We start from the raw sequence: 18866 nt of genomic DNA on the forward strand, positions 1-18866 counted from the left end.
GAGAAAAACTGAACAAATGGAGAATTTTTTGACGGTGATCATTTGAAAAGTTAACGTAGCAAGGCAGAATTAGTCACTGAAAGATGGGGATCATTGTAGGGCTGCTTTTGACAGGGACTCATAAAAATTTTAGCCATTTTGAACGTTCCTTTGTTATTTGACGATCGTTTGAGGTGATGCGTTTTTGTGAAAATGGAAAAATCAACTATCGAAGTGTCATTGAATATTTTTTGCGTTCTGCCTTAGTGCGGCAAGACGGTATGATTTCAAGATTCGACAGTAGAGAGGGCACCAATCCACCAATGACCCCGATAATCAGAACAACCACAGAGATTATTGAAATGGTCTATGCAATCTCTATTGACAAAGAATTCACGTGTTTTTTATATTCAATATCATTTGTTCAACATGAAAAGTGAAGCTACCGGTAGTACTTTACACTCAAGGGTCCATGAAAAGTACGGAAACGTAAAGTAAATTGAACTTTGATTCTCTTACCGAATGCTGCAACTCGATAATTGACAGAAACGACAATGACATCATTTTCCATGAGATAATGTGGTCCGAAAGTATCCAGAGTTGCTGCGCCGTTCATAAATCCACCTCCATAGATCTCGAACATAACAGGAAGGGAGTTTGTTGAGGAAGGATACTGTAATATCAGTTTTCAATTTGGTTTTCATTAACATTATGAGTTCGTATCAGTTTTCAATTTCAATGATTTCTTACCCGTGGGGTGAATACATTGAGATACAAACAATCTTCGTTTTCCAATCCAACTGTTCGGTCATCGCCATAGGTTTGGTAGCACACTTTGGTATTGGTCGTTGCGTTCAAAACACCTTCCCATTTATCAACCGGTTGTGGTTCCTTGAAAATATAAGTAGGTAGCTCAAGTCACTACAATACAAGACTTGAAAAACTCAGTTGTTAGATTGCCACCAGAAATCATAAAGACGTCTTGCAAAAAAGCCAATCATGATCCTTGAAGACATCGAGAGAAAAAATGGCCTAAACTTCAGGTGCATAAATCACCTCTCGTAAGTAGGTTTAAAAATCTGTTGACTGACAAAAATTATACTTTATAGACGATCGTTCGGTAAGTCGGCATAACGAACTGGTGGATGGAGTATAGATGTAATGAAGACCTTCAAGTGCAAGGAAATCAGGCATATTGTATCTATGCAAGAGGCACCTAGCTGAATACAACAAAGTCTTGAGAAAATTTAAGAGAGACTCACGGAGAAGGCACAGGGCGAGGAGGTCGAGAAGACCCAAGTGCAGCTGGGACTTGTTACATCAATTTGCGTACACGATATAAGTCGACATTTCCTTGAGCTCATATCATCTGAAGATATTTACCATTGCCTAACATGCTGAAAAATTTGAACGATGTTCTGATTGCTCTTAACAACCTAACCTCTTGATGAAGAATTGCTTTTATTTTTGAAATTCACTAAAACACACCTGTGCGTGATGTATTAGTGAAATTAGTCTGAAGCAAAAACTCTTTCAGTACATATCGAATCAGTGCGCAATGTAATAGTGAAATAGTTCAGTACCGGTCACCTAAATCTCAAATCCGGTCTTATGTATTGAATTGAATGAAATGTATGAAGGAAATGAATAGTGCAATTTCGCTTTTAAATAATTCATCACCGAAATTATGTCTAGAAATAATACGGGAATACCAGAACCAACTTAGTGCAGTGACGATTTAGTTAATCGATTGTTTATCGCTGAATCTATGCACAAACCTACGGACTTGATACGATAAAAAGTTAAAAATTTTACATTACTATCGATTCACCAAAAGTGGAACTTGTAAAGGGTTTTTCAATAAGGGCGGGTAGATATTGAAATGGAATAAAACAAGCTGTGTGTGAGGTATTAACAAAATTATTTTTTAATTTGAAAGGCGCATGTATGCCATTAAGTGTGGAATATGACATCATTCAAATGCCTGCCTTGGCTTCTTACGGTGGCACGGATCCGAGTGGTCCAATTTTCAATGACTTTTCCGCATAGATCCGGCTGAATTTGAGCGATGGCCTGTGTTATGTTCACCTTTAGGGCATCGGTCGATTGTGGTTTATTTGCATAGACCTGCAACTTCAAGAAACCCCACAGGAGAAAGTCTAGCGAAGTCAAATCGCATGACCATGGTGGCCAATTCACATCACCCCTGCGAGAGATAACCTTACCCTCAAATCGTTCATGCAAAATGTCAATCGTGGCGTTTGCTGTGTGGCACGTAGCGCCGTCCTGCTGGAACCACATGTCGTCTAAGTCCATATGGTTCAATTTGGGCCATAAGAAATTAGTTATCATCGTTCTGTAGCGCTCGCTGTTGACGGTGACCACCTCACTAACGTATTTTTCAAAAAAGTACGGACCAATTACGCCGCCGGCCCAAAATTCACACCAAACGGTAACTTTTTGAGGATGCATTATCACCTGGTGAACCTCGCGTGGGTTGGTGTCGGCCCATACACGGCAATTTTGCTTGTTAACAAAGCAATTCATCCAAAAATGCGCCTCGTCACTGAAGATGATTTTTCGGCCAAAATTGGGGTCCTCTTCCAAACGATTCGCCCATTCAGCGAACAAACGGCGTTGTCTATGGTCATGAACTTTGAGCTCCTGGGTCAGTTGGATCTTGTACGGGTGTAGGCCCAAGTCCCGACGCAAAATTCGACAAGTTGAAGTCTACGAAAGGCCGAGTTCTTGTGCACGGCGAGGAATAGATTGCCTCGGGTTCTGCTGTACACTTTCACGGACCGCGGCGATGTTCTCGGCCGATCTTGCGTTCCTTGAACGTACGGATGTTGGCTGATTGTTTACTGAACCGGTCGTCTCAAATTTGGCCACCAAACGTTGAAGAGTTGACTGTGAAGGGCCACCACGTCTACCGTAAAATGGGCGCAATGCGCGCAACGTTTGCGTTAACGAACACTCATTTTGATAATACAGTTTTATCATTTGAACGTGCTGTTAAATCGTGTAACTTACCATGATGATTTGGCATAAACAACTGAATAATAAACAAAAGATTTGACAGATGTCACCAAAACAAAATGGCCGCCACGGAGCGCCAAAATCTACCCGCGCCAATTGAAAAACCCTTTAGAAACCTATCTCCCTTCCAAACACGATATCTTCTCCAGCTGCTATTGTCATTTTCCTTGATTATTTTACATATGAATATATTGTATTACTGTTTGATTGTACTAATTATAAGATGTTTTCATTGTATTCTGTAAATAACAACCCCCATTGTATTCTGGGGGTTGTTATTTACAAGGTTATCGAGCATTTTATGAAAATATTATCTGTGAACACGTTGGTTAGTGACCGTCAATAGATCATGAATATACCTTATGTATTTTACTTCAGAGCACGAAATCTGTTTGTATTCTGATATTATGCCCTGACTTGGTTAATTTATAAATATTGGTATTTTCACTAAATCTTTTTTGAACTTACAAAGGTATCATTAAGGCTGTGTAATTGTATGTCTGAAAACTGTTTCACTTTCTGATTTTCCACTGTAATATGTTTCTGTTCATGATCCAAGATTAGTACTATATATTATTCATTAAAATATATGTTTGCCTTGTAATTCAGTAGTTTGATTGATAACATATAGCTAGCAATAAAAAAGTCTCACTTGTTTGAAAATATCCCTTCGTTTCCAGACAAGTCTCCGTTTCGACGTTTCGACTTACTCTTCCGTCATATACTCCGGTACATGCTCCCGTACCGTTGAGGGGATGTGAGAAGCTGTCTGGTGGCGTGTATACTGGTGAGACAGGTATTTGTAAAATTTCCATCTAATACATTGTACCTCGTTCTCATTTTTGAAGTACCCAGTCTTGACGAATGTCAACAGGTACGACAAGGGTCAAAGAGAGTTCACGACAAATGGTGTCAGGTCAAAACCAGTTTATGACACAAGTCAATAAAATAAACAAATATAATGTCACATACCTTAAAACGAAGTTCTCCAAGTGGTGGTTTAGCAAAAGGGATTTGTTGGAAGGAAAAAAATTTAATTCCTCTTTGGGAATATTCCTCTCGTCCTCGTATCGTACCATCAGGTATTGTAACCAAAATATCTGCTACCTGTGAAACAAATATTCATTTTTTGTTTGAATAGTTTAATAAATGAATTAAAAAATTCGAAACCTCAACCTTGTTGAATAATTACACTAAAAATTAAGTATTGCGATACAACACTAGATATGGCTGTTAAAACCCGCCATAGGACTAGTATAGGAATATTTTCAATAAAACAGGGCTATTTACATTATAGTCTGTGCAAAGGTATCTTGTAAATAGTGGAGTAATTTCGAGACCCTATCGTTTCGTTTTTTTTTTGGCGTAGAACCAGATCAGACATGGCAGGTTTTGTTAAGCATGTCATAAGGAATACGAAATCGTATTTTACGACATTTTTTAGTGGTCTAGAACTTTTTTAACAGAAAAAAACTGGAAAAAAATGATTTCAGATAAAATCTGTTATTTTTTGTTTCCACCGTCATATCTGCAGAATTAATGAAGCTATCGGGGTGATTTTTTTGTCGATTGAAGTAAATACAATAGCGCTTCCAACAGTACCGATGGACTCTACAAAATTTTTTTCTTTCATTTTATGAAAATCATGAAATCATGGAATTCAATATACCGGGTGTCCCACATTTTATGTGACAGGCAATATCTGGTTTGTTGAAGGAGAAACACAAAAATGTTTCATACAAAAGTTTTAGGAGTTCATGAGAGCTATATTTTCATATAATTTTTAAATATACAGGGTGTTTGGTGTAGGTGCTACAGACCAAAATTCCATTTTTTAAAATAGAACGCCCTGTATATCATTACATATTCAGATGCTACGTTAAATTCTGATATCATTTCATGTTTGGTTTTTGAAATTTGGTTACGGCGTTGTTGAGTTATTGCTTAAAATGTAAAGTCTTGAGAACGACTATTATTTTTTAAAATATCTCATACAATTATTCTCTCTGCATCAGATCACATGAAAATTAGTCAAAATTTTGGGTGTTCGAAGTAATGGTTTCAATTTTGAGTTGTGGAATTCAGTCAGGAATCATTTTGAATATGAAACAATTGCGAAATTGAAAGAGGTGTATTCGAAAACAAATCTTTAATTAATAACGATGTAAATAATATAACTTGATAAATCATTTCATAAGAATGGTAGGTACCTAGAAAATAAGTCATAAAAATTGTTCAAAGTGATGCCCATTAGATATTATACAGGCTTCGAAACGTCGAATCACTTCTCTCGTACAAGTCGCTCTTATAATATCAGGCGTAATATCACTGCACGCTAGTCGAATTTTCATTTTTAGATCATCCACATTCAAAGGGGAGTAGTGAAAACAATATCTTTTAAATAACCCCATAGGAAAAAATCAAGCGGTGATAAATCTGGGGAACGAGCCGGCCACCGAATTGGACCCTTATTACCATTCCATCTATTTGGGTACGTTCTATCCAGATATTCAGTAACAACATGTGAATTGTGAGGAGGAGCACCATCTTGTTGCCACCAAATTCCTTGTCGTTCTGCTATGGGAATATCTTCCATCAACTGGATCAAATCATTTTCTAGAAAATGTAAATATCGCAATCCATTGAGATTTTCATTGAAAAAGTAAGGTCCTATAATGCGGCCATTGAACAATCCACACCATACATTAATACCCCAAGTAGTTTGAAAATTACTTTCGCGGACCCAGTGGGGATTTTCTTGAGACCAATAGTGACTGTTATGTCGATTCACAACTCCATTATTGTGGAATCGCGATTCATCGCTCCACAAAATTTGACTGAATATGTTAGGATTTTCATGTAATATTACCTGAATACAAGCAATGAATTCAAGTCGTCGTTCAAAGTCCGTGGGTTTCAAACCTTGTACCAACTGAATTTTGAATGGGTGGTATTTATTTTCTTTCAGAATTCTCTGTACATTAGATTTACTCACACCGACTTCTTCTGCAAGAGAACGGATAGAAACATGTGGATGAATAATAATATAAGCCAACACATTGATCTCTAAATCTTCAGTTCTAACAGATCTCGTATGATGACGATGCTTTATAGTAGAAGGAAATGACCCAGTTCGCAATTTTTCTACAACTCTCGAAAAAGTCATTCGTGACGGAATGGGTCTGTCTGGAAAACGTTCTTGGTATAGACGTTGTGCTTGACGGCAGTTTTTCTGACATTCCCCAAAAATTAATAACATATCAATGCAATCACTTGGACTTAACGCGAAAGGCATACTGGAGTTTTCGCACAAAGAACACAGTTACTGTTTTGCAAAGAATCACTGAATCGAACTGACAAGTAGATACAATTCAACAACATTTGTTACTATGGCATCAACAAGCATAAGCTACTTGATGAAAATGTGCAATATAAAGCAATTCACCCTCAAGTTAGTTACATTCTCAAGAATTTCAATATTATATTCAACTGATATCAATGTCGTATCGTAGAGGTGAGAATAATGGTTTGTATTCAGTAGTAGTCTAGTTCAATTTAATGAAAGATATAGACTGGATTCGTGTACGAGTAAATAAGTTTTTTTGAAACTTTATATTTAAGGAAAAGTGCAATAACTCAACAACGCCGTAACCGAATTTCAAAAACCAAACATGAAATGATATCAGAATTCAACGTAGCATCTGAATATGTAATGATATACAGGGCGTTCTATTTTAAAAAATGGAATTTTGGTCTGTAGCACCTACACCAAACACGCTGTATATTTAAAAATTATATCAAAATATAGCTCTCATGAACTCCTAAAACTTTTGTATGAAACATTTTTGTGTATCTCCTTCAACAAACCAGATATTGCCTGTCACATAAAATGTGGGACAACCTATGTATCATTATTTGAGGAATTTTTTTTATACATATAGCGAACCAAATGAAGCACACATATGGTAGAAGTTTTTGAATTGATTAGTTTTTTCCCAATATGTATAGTTTGGCAACAGTGATTTTTTTAATAGCGCGCTTCCTCGCGCGCTCCATATACACATCGACACGCGCCAAAGGAGACACGTAAGACGAGGCTGAATTAGTTCGAAATTTGCGGCATTCAGCACAGTATCTATGCTGCGGGCGTAAAAAATAGAAATATTATTCTTACAAGGTCACTGAGACAATGAAGTGTGTTATTTGTGAAAAATTTGTGCGTGATGATGACAAATCTGTGGTACAGAGACCCAGAGTACAAGGTTTGTTGTCACTAATAGCTAGTGCTGAAAAGAGGCGAGACATTCGTTCGAGAGAAATTCTGTCGCAGAAAAATAATATTTTAAATGGTGACCTAAAACTAAAATATCATTTAGACTGCTGTAAATCTTTCACAAGTTCCCAAAATGTACATAGTATTTTACAATCGGACAATGCCGCCGGACCATCTAATTATTCTGGAACTCGGTTTAAATCACAAACATTTGATATCAGAAAAATGTGCCTTATCTGCAACAGCAGTGGAACAAAAAAAAGAAAGGATTGGTATCTGTCCAAACAGGTAATGATATAATAATCAAGGATAATATATAGTTCCAATTTATAGCTATAAAGAAAACATGAATATTAACTTTGAAATTATTTTATGGATATTTTTTTTCCTCTTACTGCATAATGAATACAAAACCTTTTCAGGCAGTGGTAAAGCTACTCATAATAATATTATGAAGGCTGCAAGGGATAGGAATGACATCTATATGATATCCAAACTGAGTGGCTTTGAAGATTTATTCGCCTTTGATGCGAAATATCATAAGTCATGTTATAGTCACTACATATCCAAAAGAAGGAGGCGGCTTCTAATATATCTGCAAACTCACCCGAAGAATCAGCTGACTCTTCAACATGTAGTAGTGATGTTCAGGCGAATATTACACTCCCCAAAGAAATGTCTGAAACTCAAATTATATTAAGAGCTGCCGCCATTATACGAAATGCAATGGATTCGTTTGAACCAAAGAGTGGATTTCCAACACCAGATGATATTATCAATAGGAATGAGTTTCAGAATGAGGTTCCAAATATTTTACATCTATTCGTGTCATGGCTTATAGATGCAAAGTTATTTGAAGAGGTAAATATTGTAGTTGAAGATCTTTCGATTCAAGTATTTTGATGTTTATGTTTTTACAGGCTGAATATGGGAAAACAAGTGAATTGGCAGCGATTCCAAGCAATATTAATTGGGGCTTTTCGACAAGTGTCATAAAAGAAATTCGTTTCATGTCGGTCTGGATTTGCATTTGTATCACCACATTTTAGATACGCTTTCCTCACTTGGACTTACTTGTTCATATAACGAAATCCGTCAAGTAACAACTTCGTTAGCAAAACAAGAAATTGATGACAGGGAAGATGTATATGTACCCAAATGTCTAGGACAAGTTTCGAATGAGAAGAATAATTACATTCGAGCACGTATTGATAATTTCGACTTGAACGAAGAAACTTTCGATGGAAAACGTACAACACATGCAATGACTATGGTTGTTTTTCAAGAAAAACAGTTTTCACAACCAATAAGAGAAAGAATCAAAGAAGACTCATCAGCTCTAAGCAAAGAAGAAACTGATATAAGTTTACAAAAAATTGAAAAATATGTTAAGCCTAAAACTCGTCCTGTACCTTCTGAATTCGAATTTCCAACAATAATTCGGAAAAATTCAATTTATTCCACAAAGAATAATATGTCTTGGCGATTGTTGAAATTTCTCCAGAATGAGTATTCCTTCATGGGGTGGAGCGATTTTCAAAATATTTTGTCTCATAATAATATTCCACTTTCAAAAATTTCATACCTCTCATTTTTAAATGCTTCTCCTACAGAATTCGATACAATTTTCACTGCAATGCTAAGGCTAGTACAGTTAGCGGAAAAATTAAATCAGGATCACATGGTGCATGATAACTGCTGATTTATCAATTTATTTTAAGGCTCGTGAGATACTTTAGAACAATCCTCCAGAATTGTCTGGTAAAGTAACCTTACAACTTGGTGGAATGCACCTAACAATGGCATTTATTGCAAGTATAGGCTACATTTTTGCCGATGGTGGACTAAATTCTATTCTTGTCGAAACAGATATTTATACAGAGAATTCTTGTCGTCTAATGCCATGCAATGAGATGATAATAATATATCAATTGGTCATTTGAATTACAGGTGTATGTATCAACTTAGAATATGGTACAGCAGCAACACTGAAACACCATTCATGGATATTGATGGTTCAGGATGGACTTTAACTGATGACGCTTGGATCCCAATATTTTCAAGCGATAAACCAATTCCTGATTTTGTGAGACAGTCACTGAGTATTTATTGTTCAGATAAAAATTGTGATACCCGAAAATGTGGTTGTTTCAAAGAAGGCCTTAAATGTTGTGACGAGTGTAAATGTCGTTTTTGTAGCAATATCATCAAAGATTTTGAGGAGGATAGTGGAGATGATAATGAATTCGAACACTTTTGATGTAGATTACCAATACTTATATTTGTTAACAGAGAAATAAAAACTGTTCTGTACATATATATTATGTTTTTGGTCCCAATCAAAATTGTTCAATAACCAAACTGAAAGATGGTACTTAGTTTGAAACGATGATTGATAAAGAATTACCACTAGCATTGTACAATAACTTGAAACGAAAACAATGGAAGGTAATAAATAACATCCCATCAGAGTCCTACTTCTTATCACATATAAACGGATCAGCTGTAGTCGGCGGCAGGCATTGAAATGGGAAACGAGAGAGTCGGGCGCCCGCGAATGCAATTTTAGCCCGTTTTGAAAAAATCATTGTCTAGATACATGAGTATATAGATGAAACATTTTTTTTCAAAAAACTTCCTCCATCCTTTGGCTTCATTTTGTTCGCATATTATATGTACAAATTCTGAAAAATAAAAAAGTTTATCGATTGCTATAAATTACATTCACAAGAATATGAAAATTGAATTTTCTATCATTACAACAAACTTAATTGAAATATTCTATAATCATGATGTACATCGTTAAAAGCGCTATTGGTATCCTCTTCAATTTAAAGAAAAAATCAGGTTGATAGCACGATTATTTTGAGAGATATAGCGGTGGAGACGGAAAAAAACATGTTTTACGTAAAAATCCATTTTTTTGAATTTTAAAAGTTCCCGACCACTAAAAAATGTCGTAAAAAGTGATTTCATATGCACTACCACCTATTTGAAGAAATGGACTAAGTCTGGTCTGGTTCTACGCCAGTTTTTTTTTATCTCACGAACTAAGCGACTTAGCTCTCGAAATTTACTCCACTAAAACGAGATAAAGAGTAGGTTGAATTGTAGTAAAGTTACCTATTTTCGAGTAATATTGAATGAATCTAAAGTAATGAACTTTAAATGTTCAAGCCAGCCTCGGATATACCCACACAGTAGGTTGAATGGACTGACGTCTATCAGAAAACAACAACTCCACTGGCTAATACCACGAACGGCGTTGGATTATATCCGACAAACGTCAGTGCAGGAATAGTCACAAAAAAATTCCTGCATATGCAATTGGCAATACAACTGAAAGATTCAAATTTCAATTTTGGAACGGGCACACTTGTGTCCTAGTTTCGGGCCCCTAAGCCACTCGTCAGTGCAAGATTCTGACCATCATCGACCTAAAGTCAATGATATTCCATAATTGAAAATCGAATTTTTTTCAGAGTATTTCATCCCTCGTCTTGAGTTGGAGCGAACAAAAAAAATGTCACTTCATCTAGTGGACGAGGTACTAACCAACTGCATATCCAAAATTTGCCCGATTCCTCTGAATAAGGAAAAAAAGTTTCTTATTAGTCAGTGGGATATGCTTGAAGACTGGCAGGAAACAAATCTGAAGAAATTAACTTTGAATATTGAAACCAGTATTGGATATACCTACACAGTAGGTTGAATGCCTATCAGAAAACAACTACTACACTGGCTAATACTACGAACGGCGTTGGATTATATCCGACAGGCGCCAGTGCAGGCATCTTGACAGAAAATTTCATGCATATCCAAATGGCAATACAACTGAAAGAGTCGACCTTCAATTTTGGAACGGGCACACTTGCAGACCGGTTTCGGGCTCCTTAGCCACTCGTCAGTGCAAGATAGTGACCATAAAGTCAATGATATTCCATAATAGAAAATCGAAATTCTTTCAAAGTATTTCATTCCTCGTCTTAAGTTGGAGAGAACATAACAAGTTTCACTCCATCTAGTGGACATTTTGGAGTGACATTTTTGTTGTTCGCTTCAACTCAAGACGAGGAATGAAATACTTTGAAAGAATTTCGATTTTCAATTATGGAATATCATTGACTTTACTGTCGATGATGGTCACTATTTTGCACTGACGAGTAGCTAGGGAGCCCGAAACCGGTCTGCAAGTGTGCCCGTTCCAAAATTGAACATCGACTCTTTCAGTTGTATTGCCAATTGCATATGCAGGAAGTTTTCTGTGAAGATTCCTGCACTGACGCCTGTCGGATATAATCCAACGCCGTTCGTGGTATTAGCCAGTGGAGTAGTTGTTTTCTGTTCATTTCTTTAGATTTGTTCACTGCCAGTCTTCAAGCATATCCCAGCTGCTGACATAAGCAGCTCTAAATCCCGATCTCTCATGGTCGCGGACTATGCAGAGAAGGAGATTCGAACTCCTGATAACTTTGCAGGATCCATCAAGTACCATTCTGTCATGTAAAAACTCTATGTTATCGAGGGAAGTACAATCGTGGAGCGGGCAATTTGGGATGCAAACCCAAATATGTCTCATATTTAGGTCTTTACGTCGAGTTGATACAGCTGCTCTCGGGGTGCACTTCACTACTCCAAACAAGTAGAGCTAGATCAAAACGGCAGGCATATGCATAGCACCAACTTTGTCTTTCCCGACAGTTCCAATGGCTGGATCTGCCAGAGTTTGTGCTGATACTTGCAGCGGAGAAAGTTATTCACTGCTGTTACCTCTTGTGAGTTGCGTTGTTCCACCTTGTAGTGAGTATACGTCTCTCCGACATCTATATGATGCAGGATGCCCTCATCTACGAGCCGCAAATCCTCTCCGAAGTCCCCGCATCGCCCTCTTCTAAAGTGGACCGTAGCACATTTGTCTATCCCGAATTCCATATCGCTAGCATCGCAAAGAATTTCCGGTTTCCAGGTGACACAGAAAAAATTCGACATTTTTTGTTTTCTTACAGAGCTATTTTTCTGGAATCAAAAAAGCTTCAGTCGAGTTTTCGATAGTGGCAAAAAATAGTCAACTTTGCCACAGTTCAACCTACTCTGTACCCGTTTACAAGATCCCTATGCATATAAAAATCACTATCATTTAAAAGCCTAAGCTGTTGATATATGATTTAAAGTAACGTAGAATCAATCAATCAATTTCTCGACCCACATAAAGGTAGGCATCATCAAAAATGATCTTCAACGGAATGGTTACTCCAAAGTGATGGTGGAACAGGCTTTAGCTAGAAGACAGCAAGAGCTCGACAAGGAAGAGAAACCGCCACAACCAGTACTTGTATTTCCCTACATCAGAGGAGTGTCGAAAAGGATAAGAAGGATTGGATCCAAGTATAACATCAGAACCTGCTTCAGATCTGGGAACACTATCCGTAGAAGTCTCACGAAAATCAGGCCACCAAACGCGGACTGCGATTCCAAAAATTGCATTCACCGGATACCCTGCTAGTGCGGAGCATCATGCATCGATGAAACTAAGAGGCCATTAAAAGTTCGCATTGCCGAGCACAAAAAACACATACAGCGAGGAGAAACCAGCAAAAACGGAATGTCAGAGCATGTTTGGACTCATCAACATAACATCAAGTGGACTCCAGCTGAAATCATCCACAAGGAGGAACATTGGTTCAGGAGAAATTTCAAAGAAGCCGCATATATGTTGTCCAACAACGCATTTAGCCAAGCTAGCGTAGAGAAACGTAACATATGGAAGCCTCTAATCAAGCAGAACACGACCAATTCTCGCCAAATGATCAGCTCTCGCTAAAAACCAATGAAGCGGTGAGAGGGAAGAGGGGATAGGTGAAAACAGTCGAATAACCTATAAATAGTCAGATTTCGAAGGAATCATTCCAGTTATCACCCGAAGACGATTGTGGATACTAACAATCGAAACGTCGTGAAGTAACTTGGTTTGGAATCTTTTAATTTTATATTTTTGATTTTCATTTCTTCTTAATAATCTTTTAATTTTTCAGCTCGTGGTGATAGTTAAATTTTTTTGTTTTTTTTTGGTTGTTGCTTGTATGTTATTTCATTGTAATTTCAGTTTTTTTGCTTGATAAAATTATTCTTTCAGCTAATCTTTTTAATTTCTTTTACAGAGTCTTTCAGGGATTTCTAATCAATTTATATCATATTAGACAATGGAAGTCCGAACTGAAGATATGTCCTGATGATGCTAACTTGGTTGACGAAACGCGCGTCGAGGGACATATTTGTTTTGTTGGAGGAAACGTGTTTTCAACAACAACAGAGTACAAAAGCACTGAAATTCAGGAATTCATCAACAATGAAAACATGTAACAAATTACTTCTTACTTTATTCGTTTCTCTAGTTGAAAATTCGTTCAAACAATTTTTAAACGTCAACAGTTGGACGGCTTGGAGAATTGTTGCTGGATGTACAACTACTTTTGAATTGCTTGGAGAAGTCTACGACTGAAAGTTCCAGGTAATGAACCATAATACTTACAATTTATTATACTCCTATATAAATATCTGTAAATGATTGAAGCTAACTCCTAAATAATGTACTCACCACAAATATAAAATGAACCGTCAAAAACAAAACACTTGTCAGCTTCATCACGAATATAAATGATAGAGAAAAACCTTCATCGAAAGATATAAGTACTCATTTCAGTTATCAATATTTCGTATCACAGAGAAGATCAAATATATCCATATGTACTTGAGATCAAATTTTTGTCGATGGAAATAGCAAAGAAAATTCGAAAACAAGTAAAATTATTTGAAATCCTGAAACAGAATTGTTTAGATATTTTTTTTTTCGATTGCTGCAAGTAAAATTAGTAAAGAGCGATTTTCAATGCCTGAGAAGCTTTTGAGATTTTTATTTTATCAGGATCATGTAAAGTTGGAGGTAACTACTAGAAATAACAATGAATCATTTACTCTTTTTGATGAGTTACTGGAATTTTCAAAGTTTCCTAAGAAGAAGAAGAAAATGGTGGCAAATCGAAGCCCAATGCATGCAGTTTTACCATCGTTTTCATTGATTTGAGACACGGTGCATCGTTTTGATAAAACAGCATTTTTTTTCTTCAAATGGGGCCGTTTTTCACGACTGCATCCTTCAAACGCTCCAAAAACGCTGTATTTTCAAAATAGTAGATGAATATTGTACCATGCAGATTCCAAAATACTGACACCAGCATAACTTTGCCAGCCGACTTTATTAACACACAAAATTCCTTTTTATTCATTATCTTCGAACTAACAAAAGTTGTCTCACTTAGAATGTTCTACCATAAAACTGATAGTCCGACTGCTGGGAAATTGGTACCCATGTCATCTGAAGGTTAGAATTAACCAAAAATCATATGGATTGACATAAAATGTCAATAATTAACATAATTATAAATTACCTGTTTTACAAAAGTGATATTATACTGTGTTGTGAATGGGTAGTATTTGATTTGATTTATGTGTCAATAACGATTTATAATGAATATGTGAGCTCTCTTTGTGATATTTTTAATTGGCATCTATTTGACAACTTAATTATAATTTAGACTAATGATATCACGGGTGTACCAAATAATGTAAATATATGTATTACACAACGTTCTCCCACGCTTATTGAATTTTTTTTTTCAACCACTTAATCGTTGAGGCTCGATGGAAGTTTAACAGGGCGGCCTGATCTTCTCAACTCTGTTATGTTGGTTGGTGGATGGATGAGGTATTTGATCATCAAGTACTTCAATTTGATCTGGTTCAAACACCTCATTTTGAATATTATCGGGTTGATTGGCTTGTTCATCTTGCATTGGAATCGTCACCAAATCAGTTATATTAGGCTGTTTTGATTGATCTTTATAAGTAACGTCTACTTTAGGTGCGAAAAAGACGGATTTACTTTTGGGCAAGTTGGTCGATCTTATCTGATTAATATGTCTCTTCAAAATATATCCATCATCGAGTTTCACTTGATAGTGAAGAAGCCCAAATCTCTTGATAATTTTTCCTGTCTTCCATAATTGTTTATTATTTGTGTAATACCTTGTTTGAACTATTGTTGTGTATTACATATATTTACATATTTGGTACACCCGTGATATTATTAGTCTGTATAGAGAATGCATTCTCTATTATCAAAAAAGTTATACAGCCAGCTTTGAAGGAAGTTTACCCAATTTGAAAAGATGAAGAAAAAAGTTATAGAACCTGAACCTACTTAGGCCAACCCACTACGAATATTTCCAATTTTCTGCACAACAAAGGTATAAATATTGCTTTCAGAATCAACAACAACTTAGGCATGCACATTAAGTGTCTTTAGCCTTTAGTTACGAAAACGTATACCGCCAGATGGCAGTGCGATTTCGCCCGATGAAATAAATACAAACTCCTCCCTAATTCTAACTTGACCAGGCCGGGGCATTCCAGGGCCGAACTTTATTCGCCGACGTGTTCGTTCTTCCAAATTACATTTTAGATTAAAACATGTTCGTTTTCGTGTTGATCTTAAAGTTTGCACGAAAATTGCAAATTGCAAATTGCTTGGGGGTCATGAATGGAATATCGAGGACTTCTAACAATTCTTCGCATTGGCTATGTCCAATACCAATGCTCAAACTTCTCCAAACAACAGCATTATTCACGTCCTGAAGAGATTTTCCAGTACAGTCAGTGGTTATGACATAATCCTTGCTGCAGTTATCGCAGTAAAAATGCAAATAAGAAATTATTCCTTTTCTAGTCTCTTTTATGAAATCCATTCTTCCCATCGTACATTTATATTTATGATTCAGAACATTTTCATACTCTTTGAGTACATGGCCCAGATTCACAATTCTTCGACCCTCCATAATATCGGTTATTGCTCTATAAGATTCATCGGCTTCACATTCCATTGGTGGAATATTTTCATCTTCATTGTCCAATGCTTCATTAGTTACATATGCATGCCTGTAAGAAGTAAGGATGAAAAATCGAAACGATTAGGTATGATGAAGCCTCCATCATTGTGACAAAAAAATTAAGGTGTTTGACAAAAAACTCATTATTAATTCCAGCTGTGTCGACAAGACGAACCGGATTGCTACAAAATATCAGTTTTGACATGTTATTCGAGATAGAGTTTTGATTGAAAACAAAATCTGACTCACCCTTCGAGTGCTCTTCGGGCTGATTTATGTCCTCTTCAATGCGATTCTGATCACTATTTCTCCTAATTATAATAAATAAACGATTATATCCATGCAAAATAACTTCAGCAAGATACCTACGATTCATGAAGATTTTGTAACTGACGCTTCACCGCTAACGATCGTCGAGTTCGTTTATGGCGTCTAGATAAGGGTATCGTAGACTTGGGTATCGCGATTAAAAAACACTTTTGTCGGGGCTGTGATAGATAAATTATTGTTAACACGTATTCAACGATGACATTTATTAACACAAAACACAACTACAAAACACTACGACAAAATAACAAGAAAAATATGAGGGGCTACGTGGCTTGGAAGGACTTACTCTCAGTGAACAGAATCGATGTTATTCGTTCGACAAATTGCACCAGAAAAGACTCTTGTCTCTAGATTTATACCCAGGTGGCGAAACGGAAATTCAGTTCAGCCACAACACACATTTCGAGAATTCGACCACTCGATTTTCGAGTGTTCCATTACAGTGTTCGATTTGGATGACTGCTTGACAATAAAGAAATTACATGTTTTTATTCTAAGCAGTTGTAGGAAAAGTCCCTACACTTTTTTGTCAGAAAAATTTAAATCGAAAGAAACACTTTTGAATATAGAATAAATAAATATTTTCCTATTCCCAATCCGACCCTGTGCTATATTTTACAATGGCTCTTCCTCTCTCCCTCACCAGACGTGTGGGAGGAGCTACCTGACGGGGCTGTCATTTAAAAGAAATTCATCTACTATTCTGACTCCAGATTCAAAAGTAATAATTAGTTTTCACTAGTCGACGGCTGAAGCAAAACTTTATTAGTTGACTTTGATAAAATTTTATATTTCCCATTTCGAAAGGCATAATGCAAGGAAATCAAATTCGTATAAATAACACATTCTTATTAAATTAATAACAAAATAAAGGAAACATTAAAAAGAAAAATGAGAAAGTCGTTTAACTGAGAAAATGATAGGCTTCAATACCGAAATGGAATAACACCAAAATATTCGTTAGTTTTGATGGTGGAATTGAAGAAAAATGTCCAAAAATGAGAGAGAGAATACTTTTTATCCATCTAATATTCGAAAAATATTTTTTTAATTATTTTTCCTTTATACACTCATACAATCTTTCCTCAATCAGAATAAGAAACATCGTTTCTGACTCCTTTTTTTTCAGGGATGAAGACCCTTAAGAATAACAAAGATGAAAGTTCAATTTCAAAAAAATCGGGAGTGTATAAATTATCATGTGGGCCATGTCCGATGTTTTAAATAGGTTATATAGGTATATGTTTTATATAGGTCAAACTGGAAGAACGTTCAAAGCCCGCATGAAGGAACACAGAAATAGTTTCCAAAAAGGGAAAATCAACTTCACATATGCCACTCATTTAATACCAGAAGAACATGAGTTCAACCATGAATTCAAACCCCTCCATTTCCAGAAGAAAGGTTTAAACCTGTTGGAGAGAATTGAAATATACAAATATACTCTCAATATCTCATGAACGATCAAACTGAACTGAATGATTCGTCATTATTGAATCTGTTTATTTTCAGGTGAGAAAAGTTAAGTATAATTGCGGAAGTTTTGGAAATTCAATTTATTCATATAGTAATACGGTAAGAGTATGAAATAGTTGTTATTTAGAAGTAAATTATTTCATGCTTGAGAAAGCTAGAGTATAGCGAAACACATGTCGCGGTTTTTGTAAAACCCTTTGTAGTGAAAATCGTATAATAAACGGTATTGATGAGTTTTTACTTATGCCTCGGAATAGATAATGGATATAGAATTTATGTGAAATCTAAAATTCGGCTGACGTTGACAAAATGAAGATAAGATTAAAATGCAGCTCTCGACAAAATTATTCGCAAGGGGTATACAAAAATAAGAATGTAGAGATAATAGTCATACCTTAAAAAAGTGTGTCGATAAAAACTTGATTAGTGACAGCAATCGATCAATTATTATCTTATATTTCAAAAATGTGATATTGATTGAATCCAAAATTCAACTTTAAACGTACTTTTGATAATTTCATCAAAAGATACAGCCTCTTGCCGTATCTGTTTGTCTGTCTGAATACGAATAACTCAAAAACTACCGAACGGATTTTGATACGGTTTTCATCATATGAAAGAAGTGATTGAAGAGAAAGGTTGATGTGTATAATTCATCAATATACAGGGTTTAACAAAAAGGTAGATCATAAAGTCAACCACATAATAATAATAATAATAAATGTCTTTATTGTTCACAACTAATAAGGTTCAACAGTTTATGAACAGTATGGACAAAAATATGAATAAATTCTAAACAAAAGGCGGAGTTCAATTTTTATAACGAT

General features: G+C 35.9%; 1 protein-coding gene and 1 long non-coding RNA gene across 2 annotated transcripts in view; one reads left to right on the forward strand and one right to left on the reverse strand.

Annotated features, from left to right (window-relative positions):
• The window catches only part of LOC111511649 (juvenile hormone esterase), a 35440-nt gene extending 21417 nt beyond the window's left edge, over window positions 1-14023 (reverse strand). The window contains exons 1-4 of the mRNA XM_074182906.1: window positions 13887-14023; window positions 3991-4125; window positions 730-870; window positions 499-652 (exon numbers count right to left, since the gene is read on the reverse strand). Coding sequence (XP_074039007.1) covers window positions 499-652; window positions 730-870; window positions 3991-4125; window positions 13887-13934 — 478 coding nt within the window. The 5' untranslated portion in view covers window positions 13935-14023. The remainder of the gene's footprint in view (window positions 1-498; window positions 653-729; window positions 871-3990; window positions 4126-13886) is intronic.
• On the forward strand, window positions 6968-9515 carry LOC111502820 (uncharacterized). Its single transcript, XR_012467343.1, has 2 exons — window positions 6968-8152; window positions 8212-9515. It is a non-coding gene; the product is annotated as an uncharacterized lncRNA (long non-coding RNA).
• Window positions 14024-18866: the final 4843 nt, after the last annotated feature.

Source organism: Leptinotarsa decemlineata, unplaced genomic scaffold (assembly GCF_025532065.1).
Source record: "Leptinotarsa decemlineata unplaced genomic scaffold, Ldec_3_MD MMD2_P_RNA_scaffold_2, whole genome shotgun sequence".
Taxonomy (NCBI): Eukaryota; Metazoa; Arthropoda; class Insecta; order Coleoptera; family Chrysomelidae; genus Leptinotarsa; species Leptinotarsa decemlineata.